The sequence below is a fragment of the Canis lupus genome, chromosome 21 (assembly GCF_048164855.1).
Source record: "Canis lupus baileyi chromosome 21, mCanLup2.hap1, whole genome shotgun sequence".
NCBI classification, from domain to species: domain Eukaryota; kingdom Metazoa; phylum Chordata; class Mammalia; order Carnivora; family Canidae; genus Canis; species Canis lupus.
The window spans coordinates 39,842,932-39,861,245 of NC_132858.1; the positions used below are offsets into that span (position 1 = coordinate 39,842,932).

Sequence of the window (18,314 nt, forward strand, 5' to 3'; positions counted from 1 at the left end):
TAACAACTGAAAAGCAGAATTTCTTAGGCAACTTCAAAGGTCATTTTCCTTTATTTTAGTGCATGTATATGTATGTGTGAAAACAGTAATTGAAATGACGAATATTTTCCTTCACAGAGGCGTTAAACTATGGGTCTGTAATCAGACTCTTGGGTTAAAGTCTCCACTCTGACACCTAATAGTTAATAACCTCACAGCTGCAGGGAAGGTACTCAATTTCTATGCTCCTTAGCATCTTCATCTGTGAAGTTGGGATAATACCCTTATGGCAAAGTCAGAAACACTATTGTGTCTTAGCACCTAGAACAGTATCTGGCACATGCAAAAACACAACTTCTTACTGCATAAATGAGGTACATATTGTCAGTGTACCCCAACAGAAATCTGAATACTGAGGCACAAAAAGGTGAAATATTCTCCCTAACGTTAAGTGGCTTTTAGGTAACAATGCCCGGAGCTGGATCTAGGCAGCATAGCTGTAGAGTCTGTGCTCTTCACATTTACTTCGTATGTGCAGTGGGGTGGGAATCTCTGCTTCCATTACTCTGTACACGCTGCAGTGGTCGGTTAGAATAGCTATGGAACCATTTGATCCCAATATTCCTGGATGAGACCCCAGGGACTTGGGTCAACTTTCTGTTATCAATCTTCCTTTTGGGGTAGATACTAAGCTCAGACATTTCTCATCATCAAAACAAAAATAAAATAAAAATAGGCCTTATGATAATTTTAAAATAGGAAACAAGCCCTATAATTAAGACAAATCTAGAATAATTTTATTTTCAGCAGTGATATAAGGTTTTACATTAAAAATACCAATTAGCACTCGACATTCTAGTTAGTTTGAATTAAAAGATTAGCTTAGATAAATGTACAGGCTTTACATCTTATAAATAGCGAACAGAGAGAGTTCTTTTATTTACTGAGTGACTCACAGGCAAACAAATTATTAGGAATCAGCCAGGAGTAATAGCGGTTAGCTAACTTGCATATCTAATTTATGGATCATACTTCATTTTTGAACAGCGAAGGCCAAAAGGGACAATATGGAATTGACAGCAATTACAGGCAGCAATTTATACTCAAGAAAATACAGCAAATGGCTAAAGGCATCAAGATATAAACTTTCCTATGAAGAACTTATATGGTTTGTATTATTTATCATATAAAACATAATTTATCAAATTCTACTTCTGCTGTGTCACCTTTTATTAATATTTGTAAGAAAGAGGAGGATGGAGGAAGGGTCTCATGGAAAGAGGTGCATGCACGGAAAATAAAGAAGTGTTCTTGATGCCTCCACCATGTTCTCTTTAAAAAAAAAGTCTCCACTTGATCTTAATCTTTCAAGCTATGTACACACCTAGAGCTGAATAGCCATGTGGATTCTGCTTAGAAGAAAAATGTTGCTGTCAAATGGCAGGCAAGATTAAATGCACCTTTGCAATAGCACATTAAATGTGTAATTATTTTTCATATCAACAAAGATTAATTAAATTTCATGATAAAGATTGATTATTGAATTTTGGAGCTGTCCATCCTGGTTAGAAAAAAATGTGTTTTAGGCCAAGTTAACTTAGGACAGTGATAGTTTCTTCCTGCTTTCACCATTATTATGATCAGCTTGATTTTCATTTAATTTTCTTCTAATATTTACTATGGAGATTCTATGAAATGTTTCTTTGGTATTCACAGGTGTCTACTGAGTCAGAAAGTTGAGCTTAGTCTTTCATTTACCTTTACAGGGAAAATATTTGACACATCTGATGTCTTCTTAAAATTTTATAAGGTAGGTAATTTTAACTCATAACCATTGTTAACTATTATTTCTGTTACATCCTACTTTATTTTCTATGAAAATAGAAGTTCTCATTTCCTTATAAACACGTAAATGTAGGGACTGCTGTAGGCAACATTTTTAAATATATGAAGTCTATCATCAGTGCCCCTGTCTTTTTTCCTTGGTGCCAGTGCAAACCGAGAGCCTAAAGCCCTCACTTTTTTTCATATTTCCCCATGATCAAATGTTCTTCCAGAAAGGCAAATGATATTAGTTCTTTACCGACTGTGAATGTGGCCACAGTGTTACCTTTTTTAAAGGTATTTTAATTTTCCTATTCTGCAATTTTTAAATGAATTTCAGTGAGCAGGTCAAGAGTGTTCTAGAAGAGGAGAGGACCCTCTGGACATTTCTGAAATTGTACCACTAAGGGTGATTACTATTCTGTGAACATTGAAGGATGGCTCTGCTTCAAGAAAAACTTCAAACTCACAATCACAACTATAGATTGTGAATGTATAAGGTAAAGAAAAACAGAAGTGGCCTGAAGAAAGGACTTTAAGTGAATCTTCACACTCCATCTTTGCCAGGGATGCTATACATGCTAGAAAAATTTATCTGTACTCATTACTTAATCACATTACATGCAAATTTTAAATACATACCAGTCATCAGAGTTTATTAATTATTATCTCATATAATTTGTTATAACATTACAATATATTGATAACAAATACTTGTTAACAGCACTTATAATTTAGTGCCATATAAAAATCGCATCTAACAGGCTGCAGTTGAGTTACATAAGGATAATAGTATTAACTATTCTTCTATTTCCTGGGCATCAAGATATTTCTCTTAGATGTACATCTCAAAATATGAGAATGAATTTCTTCAAATATCAGAAATCAGTATGACAAATGAAATAGAAGAATGTGACTTGCTAGTTTTTTTTTATTGCAACTCGCATCAATCTCTGTCATCATCTCTCAATAGAAAAATATCTTGAATCTTATACCAGTTGAATGATTATTTCCCCAGGAAGGAGATATCACTCTAATCATTTTTCCAAATGTTTTCCAACATACCTGGGCTCATGATAGTTGAGATATGAATAGTGCTCCAAGAGTTTCCAAGTTATCCCATTATCATAAGAATAATGCAATAAAACTCCTTCACCAGGCTGGTCAGGGGCTCTGCATGTGCTCAGAACAGACTTGCTCCCCAGCCTCAATGTGAACTGCAGAAACCTAGACATGAATTATCTGTAATTAGCGTGTGCACAAAAATTTTTAATCATAATGTTCATTCTGGCTTTAAAGATTTCTAAACAAATTTAAATGAACTACTCAAAAGCTGGATGTTTCCATTCATCTCTCTTTTATAAAATGTAAGTAATTTCACTATGAGATGTATGAATATGTGTAGAAGATGAGGTCAATGCATGTTTATATGAAGATATGTCCATAAAAATATAAGTGTATATTTATACATACTTGTATACTATGTAGTTGTGTATATACACTTAAAATGCCAATCATTCCCTTCCTGCATTATTTATTAGGCACTGGGGGAAGGGAAGATGTAGACTAAATCTAATCAGCCTCTGCAAGCTGTCAAATAAATAAAACTACATAAATAATTAACTAGCCCTTGGCCTAAGAACACAGTTTTGATGCTAACATTTCATGTGTTTAAAAACCTAGTCAGTCATTAGTATCTTAAAGTCATCAGTATGTCTTTTAATTTATTAAAAACTAGGGCAAATTAACCCTGTATAAACTAACTGTAATCTCCCTCTCATCTTGAAAGGTGCATATATCAACAAAAAAGGGAAGAAATGGGAAATAAAGAGATCTCAATTCAATCATTAGCATCTGGTTTCTATATGTATTCCACCCTGCCTTAACTCACCTGGACTGTGAGCTGTCAAGGAAAGATGTAATTAGCTGACGCCTCCCATCCTTGTTGAAAACCAGGGCCTTACCACTGGCCAAGACACCACAACCAAAGCTGACTTCAGCACCACGGATAGAGTAAAAGTTATGGTAGGAGGAGAGCCTGGAACTGCCAAAGCTTTCAGAAATAAACATTGGGAATGTCTGGGATGCCATCTCACAGGCTGGGCCAGAAAATCCAGGGTCACACCTGAAAGAGATACCATAAAATAAAATTTTAAGCTGTTGGTCTTTTCAGAGAGTCTTGAATCTAATTCAGGGAGGAGGAAGTCTAGAGGCCAGGATTTGACTGAATGGTAAGCAAGGCTCATTAGTCTTTGGAAAACAATGAATCTGAAGACTTGATAAGGGCGTTGACTGCAAATATTCCAGAAAAATGCAGTCTGCACAGACCTGCTATATAAAGCTGTGGTTAAAACAATAATTCAGCACTCATCTTTATCCAATGCCAGCAATATATCTGCATCTATATTTCCCACATTTCCAATTTATTTATTTTTATTTTTTTCCAATTTAAAATCTTTGTTAAAGGCATATTATGTATCCAATTTTATTCATAATTATGTTCATTAAATTTGTAAGAAAAACATAAGTAAAATACTTCCTAAGATATCTAGAATAAATTTCCTCTAAGAACAAATGTAAAAATACACATTATGTTGGTGATAGAAATTATTTGAAATATCTGGAAAAGACTGGAAAAGAAATCTATCTTTATTTCAAACTTAGATTAAAGGGAATGTGAACACCTTGACCTGGATAGATGTTCTTAGTAGAACTGTGCTGCTCACCTTGGAATCCCAAATAATAGTGCTTCAAGAAAAAGAAAAACAAAACAGAACACACCCCACACAACTTGCCTCCTACTGTATTTATATTAGAAAATTCACCACAGATAATTCAATAGTTGAACATCAGAAACTTCCTATATTTTAAGGCACTTACTCATTAGGAATCAGTTTTAAATTCTTTATTTTTACTGCACTATTTCTTAGTATATTATATATACTATGTCACCCATTATAAAGTTAAATTGGTGTCTTTTTTGAAGTAGGGTGAGGGGTTCTCATATAAGTATTCAAAACCTCCTAAAATCTGAAACAAGCATTTTATAAAGCAATGAAATACCAATGAGGTGATATTATGGTGATATTATGGCATAACTCTGAAAACTACTTCTCTAGCACTAGTGCTGAAATGGGCACCTATGCTGGCCTCACAGAGGGTCATTGGAGTGTATGAACCAATGCAAAATTGTTTGTGTACTGGATATTATGGGGGAGAAGGTTTATAGTCATCATCATACTGCCAAGAAGGTGGACCCTAAAATGCCAAGAACTACTGCAGTGTGAAGTTTGAAAGTTGTTTGGCATTAGGGATGGGAGTGGGAAAGAAAACCAATATTTATGGAGCATGTAAATAAGCCTCAAACAGTTAACTTCTTTCACATATTATCTCACCAACTTACACTGTGAGTAGCCAAGTAGTTTCCAAAAATGATAAAAACTTAGCTAAAGAGGACACATTTTGATATTAGAAAACGGAATGTGGTTTACCATGGCCACAGATTGGAATTAGTCCCCCAACAAGACTACTGCCAGAACTCATTTCAGGGCAAATGCATTTCTGTGTATCTTAAATGTGTCTTCTTAGGACCAGTGATTGGGAGAAACTGGTGATCATTTAGAGATGACTCACATTGGAGTCAGTTTCCATTTAATGCTTTTGGCAGTATACTTTTAATCAAAAGTTATGTAATTGGGATAAAATGCTTATTTTATATTTAAAAATACATTTGCGGGACGCCTGCGTGGCTCAGTGATTGAACGCCTGCCTTTGGCCCAGGGTGTGATCCCTGAGTCCTGGGATCGAGTCCCACATCGGGCTCCCTGCATGGAGCCTGCTTCTCCCTCTGCCTGTCTCCACCTCTTTCTCTCTCTGTCTCTGTCTTTCATGAATAAATAAAATATTTAAAGAATAAAAAAGTAAAAAAAAATACATTTTCAGCCTTTGTTTTGCAGAACAGTAGGGGAGCACAGTCGGAGATTTCAGGAATGGCATGAGGCTCTGCTGACTCCAGATGTATCCCCTATTGTACCATCCTCCCATCCTTAGACGTAGCATTGTGGTCACCTTGTATGCCAGTATAAAGAGCCTTAGCGTTAAGCTACGGGGATGACATCCATGGAGGAAGGTTTGTAATGCTCTCTGCCCTTCTCGCCAGTACCTCTAACAGAGGTGGGCTTATCAGGACAAAGGGTTGTCAGTTTACAAACCCTGGGTGGGAATTATATACAGGCAAGAAAGTGCCAGGCAGCCGGAGAGGTAGTATCCTGGTAGCAAATAACAGTAGTGATGAGGGAGCAGAGTGGGAAGAGAAACAAAGCCCCAAACACAAGGATCCATTTAAAAGAAACCAATGGTATTGAATATAAACTTCTTTTCTATGCAATTTTGCTTCTACTTGACAAGTCACATATTGCTGGAAAAGGATGTAGTAGCCAAACGTTTAGTGCAGCCACAAATGAACAAAACCAATGAATATTACATAAAACATTGTCAGAAATAGGGGAAAAACTCAAGGCCCAACTGGTGAAAATATTCTGAAAAACCTCAGAAGGAGGAAGAGGATAGGATTATTCAAGATAATGTACAGTGTCAAAAAAGAACAATGCCTGAAGGCATAAAACTGTCATTCAGATTTCTGTTTGCTTTCATGAGTGACACAGATGGTTCCCTTAATAAACCCACCGAGTGCTAACAGGGATACTGTACACAAAAAACGAAGTATAAAGTATAACTATTATAATTATAGATGAGTCTTTTAGAAATAGCACTTCTATTTTCATTAATAAAAGCAGCTGTCATTTTAGATAATTTGTTTTCAAAACTTTCCAGGACAACTTCAGGAATTACACAGATGTCTGGTGTTCTTGTGTTAATTTTATTTGAAATGCACTAAATGAGAGGATGGCCTGGTTACGGATGACAGATGAAGATAACAACTCGAGGAAACACCAGATAATGCTTCCCAGATCTAATGAGTCAGTGTTTCGGAGTGGGAGTTGGTAGTTTTATTAAAAAGCACAGATTTGCATATTTATTTTTTAAATATGAATAGGAACTTTTCAATTCTTTCATACTTTTTAAAACATTTCTATTGTGCAGTGTGATTTCTTTGTTAATTAAATTCATTGCAATATAGTTAAAAAGTTAACATGACACTCTAATGTCAGTGCTGACAAGTGCCTTGCCTCATGCATATAATTTCAGATAGGACTCTCTTTTAAGAGTTCTCCATTAATTAATTATTACTCTTTTTTGCTTGGAGGACAAAAAGGGACAGACTAGATGATCAGTTGTTGAAAACTTATCTGTATAACAAAGATTGTGGTTTCAGGAATTTTCAGGATATTTTATAATTAAATATTAATATGGGAATGACAATACATATGAATATCCATTCTTGTTATAAACATAACATAATGCTTCAAGTGAGGACTAGACATTAACTATTTATATATAATTTCAGACTTCATATTCAACATCATTATGTAAAATACATTATATATCATTTTGAAGACCCAAATGATTTTCACAAGTAAGCAAGATGGCAAAATCATATTTAAAGATGAGTTTTCTTATCAAATCAGCTAAATTTGGCTCATTCTAGTTTCCTTTAGTCTTGGGTCAGTATTGATTTGCATAATTCATTTACAAAGTCCGATAGGAATTAAAACATGGCTCAAGAACACTAGAACAAGTAAGTTTATGGAGAAACAGCATACTGAAGAATGTAACCAAAGACAGAAAAGGCAGTCATCAAGCTATGAAGAATTCAAATTTGTTCACAAATTTACTCGAGGTATGCTAAATTTGCTCACAATTTAGCTTAATAGAAATGTTATTTATTCATCAACTTCCACTTACAACATACATTTAAAATTCTATTATGCTTAAATTCCATTTGGAGAATACTACTTTGGTCTTGAAAAGACCTCAAAAACTTAAAAAGGAAATTAAAACAAGTTAAAATGACTCATGGCTTCAATATACAAAGTACATTTCAAAAAAAGAAGTATAATTATTATTTTAAAATGCTTACTTGCAACCATGTCGAGTGCACTGTCCTCTGCCGGAACAGAACTTGAGACACGACGGACCAATATAAACTGCAGGCAGGGCAAAAGACAGCATTTAAGAAAATGGCAAAACAACTGGAAAAGCCAAGAACAACATTAGCATGTGAATCAATTTTGTGAAGCGACACCCATGAAATCTAGCCCATTACATGCATATTGTATGCAGCAATTCAGGGCGACATACAGAATGCTGTGTGATAACGTAAGTGCTTAGCAACAAATCTGCTGGAATTGTTTTAGCTGACTTCTTTTAAGACTTTGATGTTTCATAGCAAAAAAAGGTAGGAACATATGATTTGGGTTCCTTAATGGAGCCTCATTAGCTAAAATGATTTCAGGCGGAATAGTGTGCTGCTGATTTGAACTTTCTATAAAGTTTAGTTTTTTTTTTTTTAAGTTTAGTTTTTTTTTAGGTTGGAACAAAGAATTTACAAGGGATCAATTTGATATATCATGAAATGGAGATGTAATAATTTAATTTAAAAACTATAACATCCATTCTTACCTAGGAAAAATCGATAATGCATTGCAGGTGATTGTACGTATCTTTATAAATATTTATCTATCCTTCTTAAAATGGGGAGTTAAAACTTGTTGAGAATTAAGTCTTCTCTGAAATGCAGATCTTTTCCTAAATGGTGGGCCTGACTGATAATGATATTAAAAACCTCAATTTTAATCTTTGGAATGAGAAGAGGGTTCCTGATGGTTTGAATGGTAGATACTCAGACTCAAATACATTAAAGAGTAAGCCTCTTGATAACCAACCAGTACAATAAAAAAATAATAAACCAAAAAGTGTCAAAATGGAACAAAACCAATGAAGAATTAGAGATGCAATCAATGGTTGTTAAGACCTCACATATTCAGTTTTAGGCACAAATTTGGCTTCCATTATCACTTTTTTCTGTCTTGTAATCATGTCAAAAACAGTTAAATTTCATTTTAAAACAAACTTCCCTGTGCCCTATGCTCCTACAAACACTTCTCTGGAGCCAATTGATTTAAGTGTGATGCAGAGAAGCCAGAAACAACGCTTGTGGAGGGAAACTGATGGTTCAGGATGAGATCAGATAGCAGGCGGAGAGGTTGTAGGTGACAACGCTGGATTCAAATTCCCATTTCACCTAGGAAACTCTGCATAAGTGATTTATCCAGTCTAAGCCTCAGCATTCCTATTCTTTAAAGTGGGATAATGATCTTTGGAGGAAAGAGTAAATGAAATGTTCATGCTTAGGATGCTGCCTGGCACCGTCTGGTTATGATCATCATGATACTAGGGTCAAGAATCCTGCCCACCCCATCTGCCTTGTGGAGCTCTACTGAACAGCACAAGTACTGAGAAATCGGGAAAGGGCTTCATTCTTTAGCTTGGTAAAGCTCATGGATTGTTTTTCTAGCACCCTTGATTTTATGGCTGCAGTAGGATTTATTCTAAGTCCTGTAAGTGGTTCGTTGCATCTTGCGGGATCACTCTGGAGGGCTGTCCTATAATGTACCCATGTCATAGGTCAAAAAGCTTCCATTGTAAAAAATTTCAACAAAAAAACCAAGATTTTCCAAATCAATGAAAATATGTAATTAGGAATCTTGTCATCCCTTCCTGCTAAGGATGGGGTCACTGGGATTCAGAGCATGAGTAAGTTTACAGGCTTTTTTCCCTAAGGGTGTGGAAAGGATGGATTTGTCTTTATCGCTATTATTAATTTAATCAAGTTGAAAAATTTTAAAAGTGGTAACAAACATACTTTGCTCTAGGATTTTCCATTTTTCTAAGAATTTCAGGATAATTTCAAAAATAGTTTCTGCACACACTAGCAGGAAAAACATACCTAACAGAAGTAAGATATTTTTTTTTGCCTTATGAAGAAGCCAGAGAGCAGGTCTTGTTGTTGTGAAAACCTCACATATAGAATGGTAACAGAATTGAGGAGATTGTGCCCCAATTTTTGCATTTGTCCTGCACTGCTAAGCATGCTCATTCCATATATTCTTACCTTTTCTCATTCTACTCACAACACAATGGTGGGACACTTTTTGTATCCCTCTATTTTCCCTCTTGGCATCATGTAATAGCCTTCCTTAGGAAATTTAGATACGCTTTTCAAAGGCTTATATGTGCCTCATAGCATTCTTAATTTCTCATTTGCTTTATTATTGGCTTTTTGACTTCTTTTATTATTATCAAAGTAATATAAGTTCATTATAGAACCCCTAAAAAGTATGATGGCAGGGGAAGAGTCACCCATATCCTACTGTTCAGAGGCACATACTTATTCCTGAGAGCTAACTAACAGGTGTTGTGATTCAAATGCTATACAACATGTTCTACCAATGAAGGAAGTCCATTTTACCAAATTAATCTTTAGATGGTTTTGCAAATGTACTATGTTTATGTCCATATGACTCATGTGGTCTTTGAAGTCTGGGCCTCTTATTGGTCTTTCCCTGAATATAGACTGCTTAAAGAATTTACATTGTCTCATTAGTAAATTATCTTGCCTGGAGTTATTCCTGAGTTTCAAGAATGTATCCTATTAAATGTGTATCAATTTTTTTGATTATTCAAAAATAGCAAAAAGATTGGGACACCTGGGTGGCTGGCTCAGTTGGTTGGGTGTCTGACTTTTGGTTTCAGCTGGGGTCATGATCTGGGGGTTGTGGGATTGAGCCCCGTGTCAGGCTCTGCACTCAGCTTGGCATCTGCTTATCCCTCTCTCCCCTTCTCTGCCCCTCCCCACCCCCCACTCGTGCTCTGTCTCCAATAAATAAATAAAATCTTTTTTAAAAATAGCAAAAAATTTTTTTAAAAAGACTTTTTTATTTGAGAGACAGGGAGAAAAGATGAGCAGTGGGGAGGGACAGAGGGAGAAAGAAGCAGACTCCCTGCCAAGCAGGGAGCCTGATGCAGGGCTCAATCTTAGGACTTGGAGATCACGACCTGAGTCGAAGGGAGACACTTAACCAACTGAGCCACCCACGGTGCCTCCAAAAACATGATTAAAACATGGAAAATCAGCATGAAACAATGATGTAGGCTTTTCCTACTTTATAAAATTGACTAAAGTTTGCTTAAGGATTGACATTTTGTCCCTCCTTTTCACTCCATTTCCACTTCCTCACAGTGCACCTTCAGTCAAATTGATATACTCTGAAAATAGGAAACTTACGAATCTGCCTGTAATTAGAATTATTAAAAAACCAGAGTGGGCTATTAATAACAAACATAAGAAATTTATTGTCATGCACCCCAGTAACTTAAAATATCTTCTCTTCTGTATACTTGTTATAAGTGAAATTGGCTTTAAAGTTATGCAAAAACGATCAACAACGCACTTAAAAATTAAAGATAACATAGGATATATTATGTAGATCTAAATTTTCCTCTTATACTGTTTTCTGAGAGGGAGGTAGAAGTTTTGCTTCAGAAGTTTCATTTTAGAGATGATGTTCCCTTATGTGGTGTCTGCATCTAAAAGATAAGCATTCCAGATGTTGCAGTAGTTACTAAGAGAAGAATGGGTCTTATTTTAATACATGCAGTATGGTAAGTATTTATGTTAATTTTGTGTAAAACATTCAAAGAAAATGTTAGGATATCCCCTGTCATCAGCTGTGAATTTGAGTTTCAGGGCTTTACGCATTTTTACATTATGTATGTTGAAACGTTCTGGCATCTAATATTGCTGACTCTGCTGCCTTTTTTTTCTGATTGTGCATATCCCTGGGCTTCTAACGGAATGCAAAGGAGAAAGGGAAGAAAGGGCGTTTAATGAATCGCAAGACCATGACTTAGAAATGTGATTAAGTCTGTGCCAACGAACAAAAGCACAGGAAGATTCTACATCAATGGCATGTGATTATGACAGGCATAAACTAACCATTATCAATTGCCCACATGTTTCCAAGGATTGGTCCCGTTTGTCTCCAGCGAATTCTGGTGTCCCTGGTTAGTGCTGCATTAGGAAGGGGAATCGTTATTCGGTTCCACCTGCAAGAAATTTAGCACAAAACAGCTTCACAAAACTACATTTCACATCGTTTGAACCTATTTTACATGTCTTTAATGTTCTAGTTTCCGTATGCTTGGGACAGCACTAAAGTTTGGTAACAAATTCTTTAAATTCACCTGTGGAGTTTGTTTAGAGTTTTCAGACAGACACACAACTGCTAAAAACATTCATATCACACTAGAGTAATGGGTTTACTCTTAAAAGCAAGTGATAGTTTGTTTTTAGACATTCTTTTTAGACATTTTTACATCAATACTCAGACCTTAGATATTATTCTATGATGTGCATCTGTGCAGACACAGGAGCGGTATTAGCCTTGATAACTTTTTCTTTTTTTTCCTTCCTTCCTTCCTTCCTTCCTTCCTTCCTTCCTTCCTTCCTTCCTTCCTTCCTTCCTTCCTTCCTTCCTTCCTTCCTTCCTCTCTCTCTCTCTCTCTCTCTCTGTCTTTCTTTTCCTATCCCCAATCTTATGCACATTTAAAAAGAGGCTAAGAAAGAAAATAATTCTCAACTTAATTTTGCCATGCTTGGAGATATTTTTACTGGTTTATCCAGTACTTATTTTGTAAGGTGGAAAGTATCTGGCACAGTCATCTTTAATTCTCCAAACAGCCCTCAAAGGGGTATATCACTGTCCTTAATTTATGTGGAAAGAAGGTGAAAGTTGGAGAATAGATATACTACTCAAGTAGGTGGTAGAAGCAGAATTTGAACCCTCGTTCAACTCCATGGCTTAACTTTCTTCCACCTCTCTATGCTGCAACTTTCCATAAGTATTTGGGCAAGAAGCCTTTGGGCAATAACTGTGTAATCACTATACAGAATTTAAATTTATGTATCCAAAATAGAAAAGCCAAGTACACAAAGAATGAGTGACCCTACAAATTGTGGTCTTGCATCAGATTTACAGAAGTTATTGTTTTTTTTTTTTTTTTTAAATGAGGTCCTTCCTAAATGTCCCTGAAAATCAGCAGGAAACTTCCTGACCAATTATGAAAAAATATAATCTCAGCCTTCCTCACTGATTTTGAGTCACAACACAGATTCAAATCTCCTGATCTCTCGGAGAGAATTTACTCACCCGCTATAGTTTTCGGAGGAGTAGATAGTGCTGTGGGGGAGGTGGGGTCCAGCACAGATCTCAGGTAAACACTCAGTGTGCAGGAGCGACCAGGAACGCCCATGGTTGGTGGAAAACTCTAAGCTGATGCTGGTAACGCCAGAACAAGCACAACAAAAAAACACAAAGAAAAGAAAATGAAAAGACTCACCCCTCGTTAAGTACTTTAAACATTTGCAGAGCAAGGGCAACGAATTTTAAGATGCTGTTTCCAAAATGATTGTTTTCCCCTCCACTGAAGTCTGACCAGCCTTCAAAGGGCAAACAGTTAAATCACTGCTAGAGAAACAAACTATCTTTTAAAGCCAACAAATGGGAACTTGTGTTTGTGCTCTTCAATTTGAGAAATGGCAAGGCAATTACCACGTCTCACACCGCCACCTCATCCCGTGAATGTGAGACTCACAAAATTCGTAGAAAGGGCGAGCAACACTTCCTCGAGTGAAACTGAGAAGTCAGAGCTCTTGAAGTGCTAATTGATTTCCGTGCCTATTATTAGGGGGTCACTAACCAACATGAGGTCAGGCTTTTTTTTTTTTTTCCTTCCCCCAGTTATTTGTTTTTCTTCTCTCTCAGCAATCTGTCAGCATGGATGGCTGCCATGGAGTGTGCAAACACTTCTGATGCCTAAGACCAAGCTCTTAGAATGAAGTCATTTCTACTTAAACTCATCCAATCATACTCTGTATATTATTATTATTTTTTTTTAATTTTTATTTATTTTTTTTATGATAGTCACAGAGAGAGAGAGAGAGGCAGAGACACAGGCAGAGGGAGAAGCAGGCTCCATGCACCGGGAGCCTGATGTGGGATTCGATCCCGGGTCTCCAGGATCGCGCCCTGGGCCAAAGGCAGGCGCTAAACCGCTGCGCCACCCAGGTATCCCCATACTCTGTATATTAATTGAAGATCTCCCCTTTGGGGGAAAGTATGCATTTTTTTAAAAAGGATGTTGCATTAAAAATTCAGCTGAGAACCTACTGAGAAGTCGCTCTGATTCATTTTTTTTAAAGATTTTATTTTTTAAGGAATCTCTATGCTGGCATGGGGCTTGATCTCACAACCCTGAGATCAAGAGTTACACACTCCACCAACTGAGCCAGCCAAGCTCCTCAACGTGTTCATTTGTAATTAGTTCACACACAAAATAGAGCTTCCTACCTGTTACCAGGTTGATGTGTTCCACATCCCAGATTAATGGAAAACTGTATCATGTGAGACATCGTAGAAGGGAGAACAGGTAAGACGTGGAAAAAATCGACAGCCCAGACATTCCTGTTATGCCCTTGGTGGTTTTTTTGCCTGAGACAAAATCTGGTAGCAGGAGTCTGAAGTTCAGGATTGATGACGACGGAAACTAAAGATGGAACCTTGAAAACAAACAAAACCAGAATCACTCATAATCGCTCTGAGTCTGTGAATTCTCCTAGATTCAATCTTACAATTACTATGTATATAACTGCCATTTATTGAGCGCGCCAGGCAAGGTCCTTCATGTCCCACTTGTTATTTCATGTAGTAGAGGTGGTCTTCAGGGGTATTTTTTAAAAAAGACTTTTATTTATTTATTTGACACAGAGAGAGAGTGAGAGAGAGAGAGAGAGAGAGCGCGCACAGACAGGTGGGGGTGGGAGAGGGAGAAGCAGGCTCCCCACTGAGTGGGGACCCCAATGCAGGGCTCCATCCCAGGACCCCGGGATCATGACCTGAGCTGAAGTCAGATTCTTAACCTTATGATCCACTCAGGGACCCCTTCAGTGGGCATTTGTTTCAATCACTCAGGATTCCTCTTTTGCATATAACGTGGAACTCTCTGTGACTAATCAGGCCCTCTCTACCTGAAGATAAATTAGTCTAAGGTCTTTAAAAGTTGTCAGAGCATATATATCCCTTTTATATGCCTTGGCACAAGACAAAGGCAACTTCATATTTATACTTTATCATCAGTCCTCTTTTAAAGTGAATTTGTGTGGTATTAATAATGACTGCCAAACTAGGTATTCTGAAAATAGGATGCTAAGCAGTAACAGCCAGTGTCAATGTGTTGATCCAGGATAACTTACATAATTGATTTGGTCTGAGGCACGTAGATGACCAGAGCAGGTGTAACCCTAGCTAGTCACAGGTAGAAAACTAGTCCATTATGAAATCCCAAATGGTATAACTTGGGTGGCCGTAGACCCTCTGGTGTGCTAGATACTTTCTCTGGTTGTTCCCTATTCTAGCCTCAGTGTTTATCTCCTGTCTCCCTAACTGAAACCATGAAATGCTAGGTGCTGGTTGTGTTTGAGCTCTTTACAGTACTGAGATGGACATCAATGTGGAGAAAAGCCAAACTAATCATGAATGTGTGAGTGTAGTCTCGGCACAAAGAAATCTGCTACTAGAAAAAATAATTCTACACCTAATGACAAGCATCACACATAATTTTTTACAATGTTAGTGAATAATCAGAGCCAGTACATGTTCTAAATTCAAAGGGCAAAGGAAAATGGCTATAATTAGAAAAAAGAGGCAAAAGTAGCAATAATCTATACTTCTACAACCTTTTCTGCTTATCGAATCCTAGAATGCTGGATAAATACTCATTATGCTTGATAACAAGTCTATGAGGCTCCATAATTAGAGCCACATTTAGGGCTTTCTTGGGAACAAGAATAATTGTCAGAGTACTAGGCTCCATCTTATCATCTCCAATGGGCTGTAATTTCTTTTTCCTCATAAAATCTTTTTCATTTGTATCAGGAAAAAAATCTGAATATTAAAATGTCCATGTCATTTTTAGAGAAATCTGGCAACCTCCTGGGATTCTAAAAGAGAGTGTTCTCCTCTACACCTAGCATGGTCTTCATGGTTTTGACCTTGGCTTGTCAAGGGAGATCTGGGGTAGGGCCGTTTAGCACATGGATTGGCATAAATACCTTATATGAGGAATAGGAAAGTGTATCCAGTGTAATGTGCTCTTTTCTTCCTTCAATCTTTGCATACAGGGAGATATCATTTTCATGAGAATCTCCAGGGTCACACATTCCTCCTGTGCAAAACAAAAATTTTCAGTTGTTGCTACCAAACTGCATCTATAAACATGTATGGTATTAACTTGCAGAACTGAAAAATAATTACAGAACCCAGATGTTGTTTAAGAATGACCCTAAATAGAAGTAATCAGACCCAAGGAAACAAATTTTATAATTTATTTAATCTATCTTTATAGACAGTTCAGATAGAACTATCTCATGCTAAAGATCAAAGACTGGATATCTGAAAAGGCCAAAGTAACTATATGCATAGTGAGGTTGCTCAAGTGATAGTCTGCAATGAGCAATGGCTGCATGTCTGTACTTTAACCCACATCAAAAAAGATGTGCTCAAAAAAAAGATGTGCTCTGCTTAAGAAACTGTCACTGTCTTGTATTTGAAATATTAATGGCCAAAATTCAGAACCATTTGATTATGGTTTTTAAAAACTGTGGTGACTCACTGCATCGACTATTTCTGAAGTGGTATTATTTAAGGTGTTGCACATAGTAACCTTACTAATTTTAGCACATATTAGCTATTTGTATCTTAAATGCAGTTCATTTTACATTTTTACTTTTTTTTTTTTTTTACCTCATTTGGTTGTTGGAAAGTACACAGAGTAGTTTATTCCCTATCACTCTACTTTACAGCCAAATGATATGATGGAACATTACACAGGTAATTAAGATCATCCTGATGATGAAACTGAACAACAGGGCAGGGACCTGAAACTGAAGACCATTCAACAAACTGGTGGAAAAGCCTTGAGTCAATAGTATGTCTTTTAGCCCTTGACCCTTCTATGCTTTTTATTACTGCATTTAGCCAATAATCCTTACTATTGCTGGTTTCTATGAACTGTCTGCAAAAACTGGATTTTAAAGGATTGCATGTCTAACTAGAAGCCTCTCCCCACCCACTGCTATCATTCACAACAGCATAAGTCATAATAGCAGGAATGTAGGTATGTACATGGATTTCCTGGCAAATACTCTATCCAAAATTTATAATGCTCTCAATTTTATTACTATCTTTCAAAAAAAAAAAAAGCCCCTCTCCATTTCTTCAAGTAACCACCATTAATGTTAATTTTTATCTATAGGCAGTTTCTGTTGCTAATACTCTATGGTGATAGTAAGATAACCTCAAAAATCTAGAAACAAGGTTACCTTATGAGAATTAATCTAGTAAAATCAACAGATAATAGTTGAGATTCACCATCTGTAGGAAGAAAGAAATAAGGAAAGAAAGGAGGGAAGAAAGAAAGGGAGCAAGAGAAGGAATGTCTAGCACAATCTCAGCCGGGTAATTGAAAAAGTATCAGAAGAAATTACTGATACGCGATATTTTCAGTAAGAAAGCTAGAACTTAATCTGCATAAGAAAGATCATAATAATAGAAGTAACTTGGATGCTGGTATCCATGAGGCATGGAAATACAGCATGTTACATCTGTTAGACATCTATAAGTTGGCATATTATAAATATTTATTGAGTTAACTAATCGGAACTGAGAATAGAGAAGCCAGATGTGGTGATAATGTCACCCTCATCCTAACAGATGTTTATTGTTTAAGGGTAGCAACCAGTAGAGAGAATCTTTATAATTTTGATATCTGATATATATATTTTAAAGATTTTATTTAGGGACACCTGCGGGGCTCAGCAGTTGAGCTTCTGCCTTTGGTGCAGGGTGTGATCTCGGGGTCCCGGGGTCGAGTCCAACACTGGGCTCCCTGCATGGAGCCTGCTTCTCCCTCTGCCTGTGTCTCTGCCTCTCTCTCTGTGTGTGTCTCATGAATAAATCAATAAGATCTTAAAAAAATAAAGATTTTATTTATTTGAGGGAGACAGAGAGAGAAAACGAGAGAGAGAGAGAGGGAAAGAGAAAATGAGGGGGAGACAGGAAGAGGGAGAAGCAGACTCTCTGCTGAACAGGGAGCCCGATGCCAGGGCTCGACTCCAGGACCTCAGGATCATGACCTGAGCCTAAGGCAGATGCTTAACCGACTGAGCTATCCGGGAACACTTGTATTTTTTTTTCTAGGACTTCGTTAGACACTTCTATGTTATGGCAAATATAGCTCGTAAAGTCATTCTAAATGACTGTCTCTGGGGGGAGAAGATCTGCATGAACACTAAACCCCTATCTAAAAACTGTAACTTCCCACAAAACAAAAAACAAGAAACTGTAACTTCCCAAAAATAAAAAAATGAAAACTGTAACTTCCTTATTGAGGACGCATTACAGACTTCCAAAAAAAGAACAAAAGAAAGGTGA

The 18,314-nt window shown here is 36.8% G+C and overlaps 1 protein-coding gene across 2 annotated transcripts in view; it reads right to left on the bottom strand.

The window, feature by feature from the left end:
• RELN (reelin) overlaps positions 1 to 18,314 on the bottom strand; it is a 498,553-nt gene that overhangs the window by 154,880 nt on the left and 325,359 nt on the right. For both annotated transcript variants that reach the window (XR_012014160.1, XM_072791484.1), the window contains exons 13-19: positions 15,935 to 16,047; positions 14,175 to 14,383; positions 12,975 to 13,103; positions 11,762 to 11,871; positions 7,844 to 7,910; positions 3,695 to 3,928; positions 2,869 to 3,030 (exon numbers count right to left, since the gene is read on the bottom strand). Coding sequence is in view for 1 of the 2 variants with exons in the window: in XM_072791484.1 (XP_072647585.1) it covers positions 2,869 to 3,030; positions 3,695 to 3,928; positions 7,844 to 7,910; positions 11,762 to 11,871; positions 12,975 to 13,103; positions 14,175 to 14,383; positions 15,935 to 16,047 (1,024 nt within the window). In the remaining variant the exon portion in view is untranslated. The remainder of the gene's footprint in view (positions 1 to 2,868; positions 3,031 to 3,694; positions 3,929 to 7,843; positions 7,911 to 11,761; positions 11,872 to 12,974; positions 13,104 to 14,174; positions 14,384 to 15,934; positions 16,048 to 18,314) is intronic.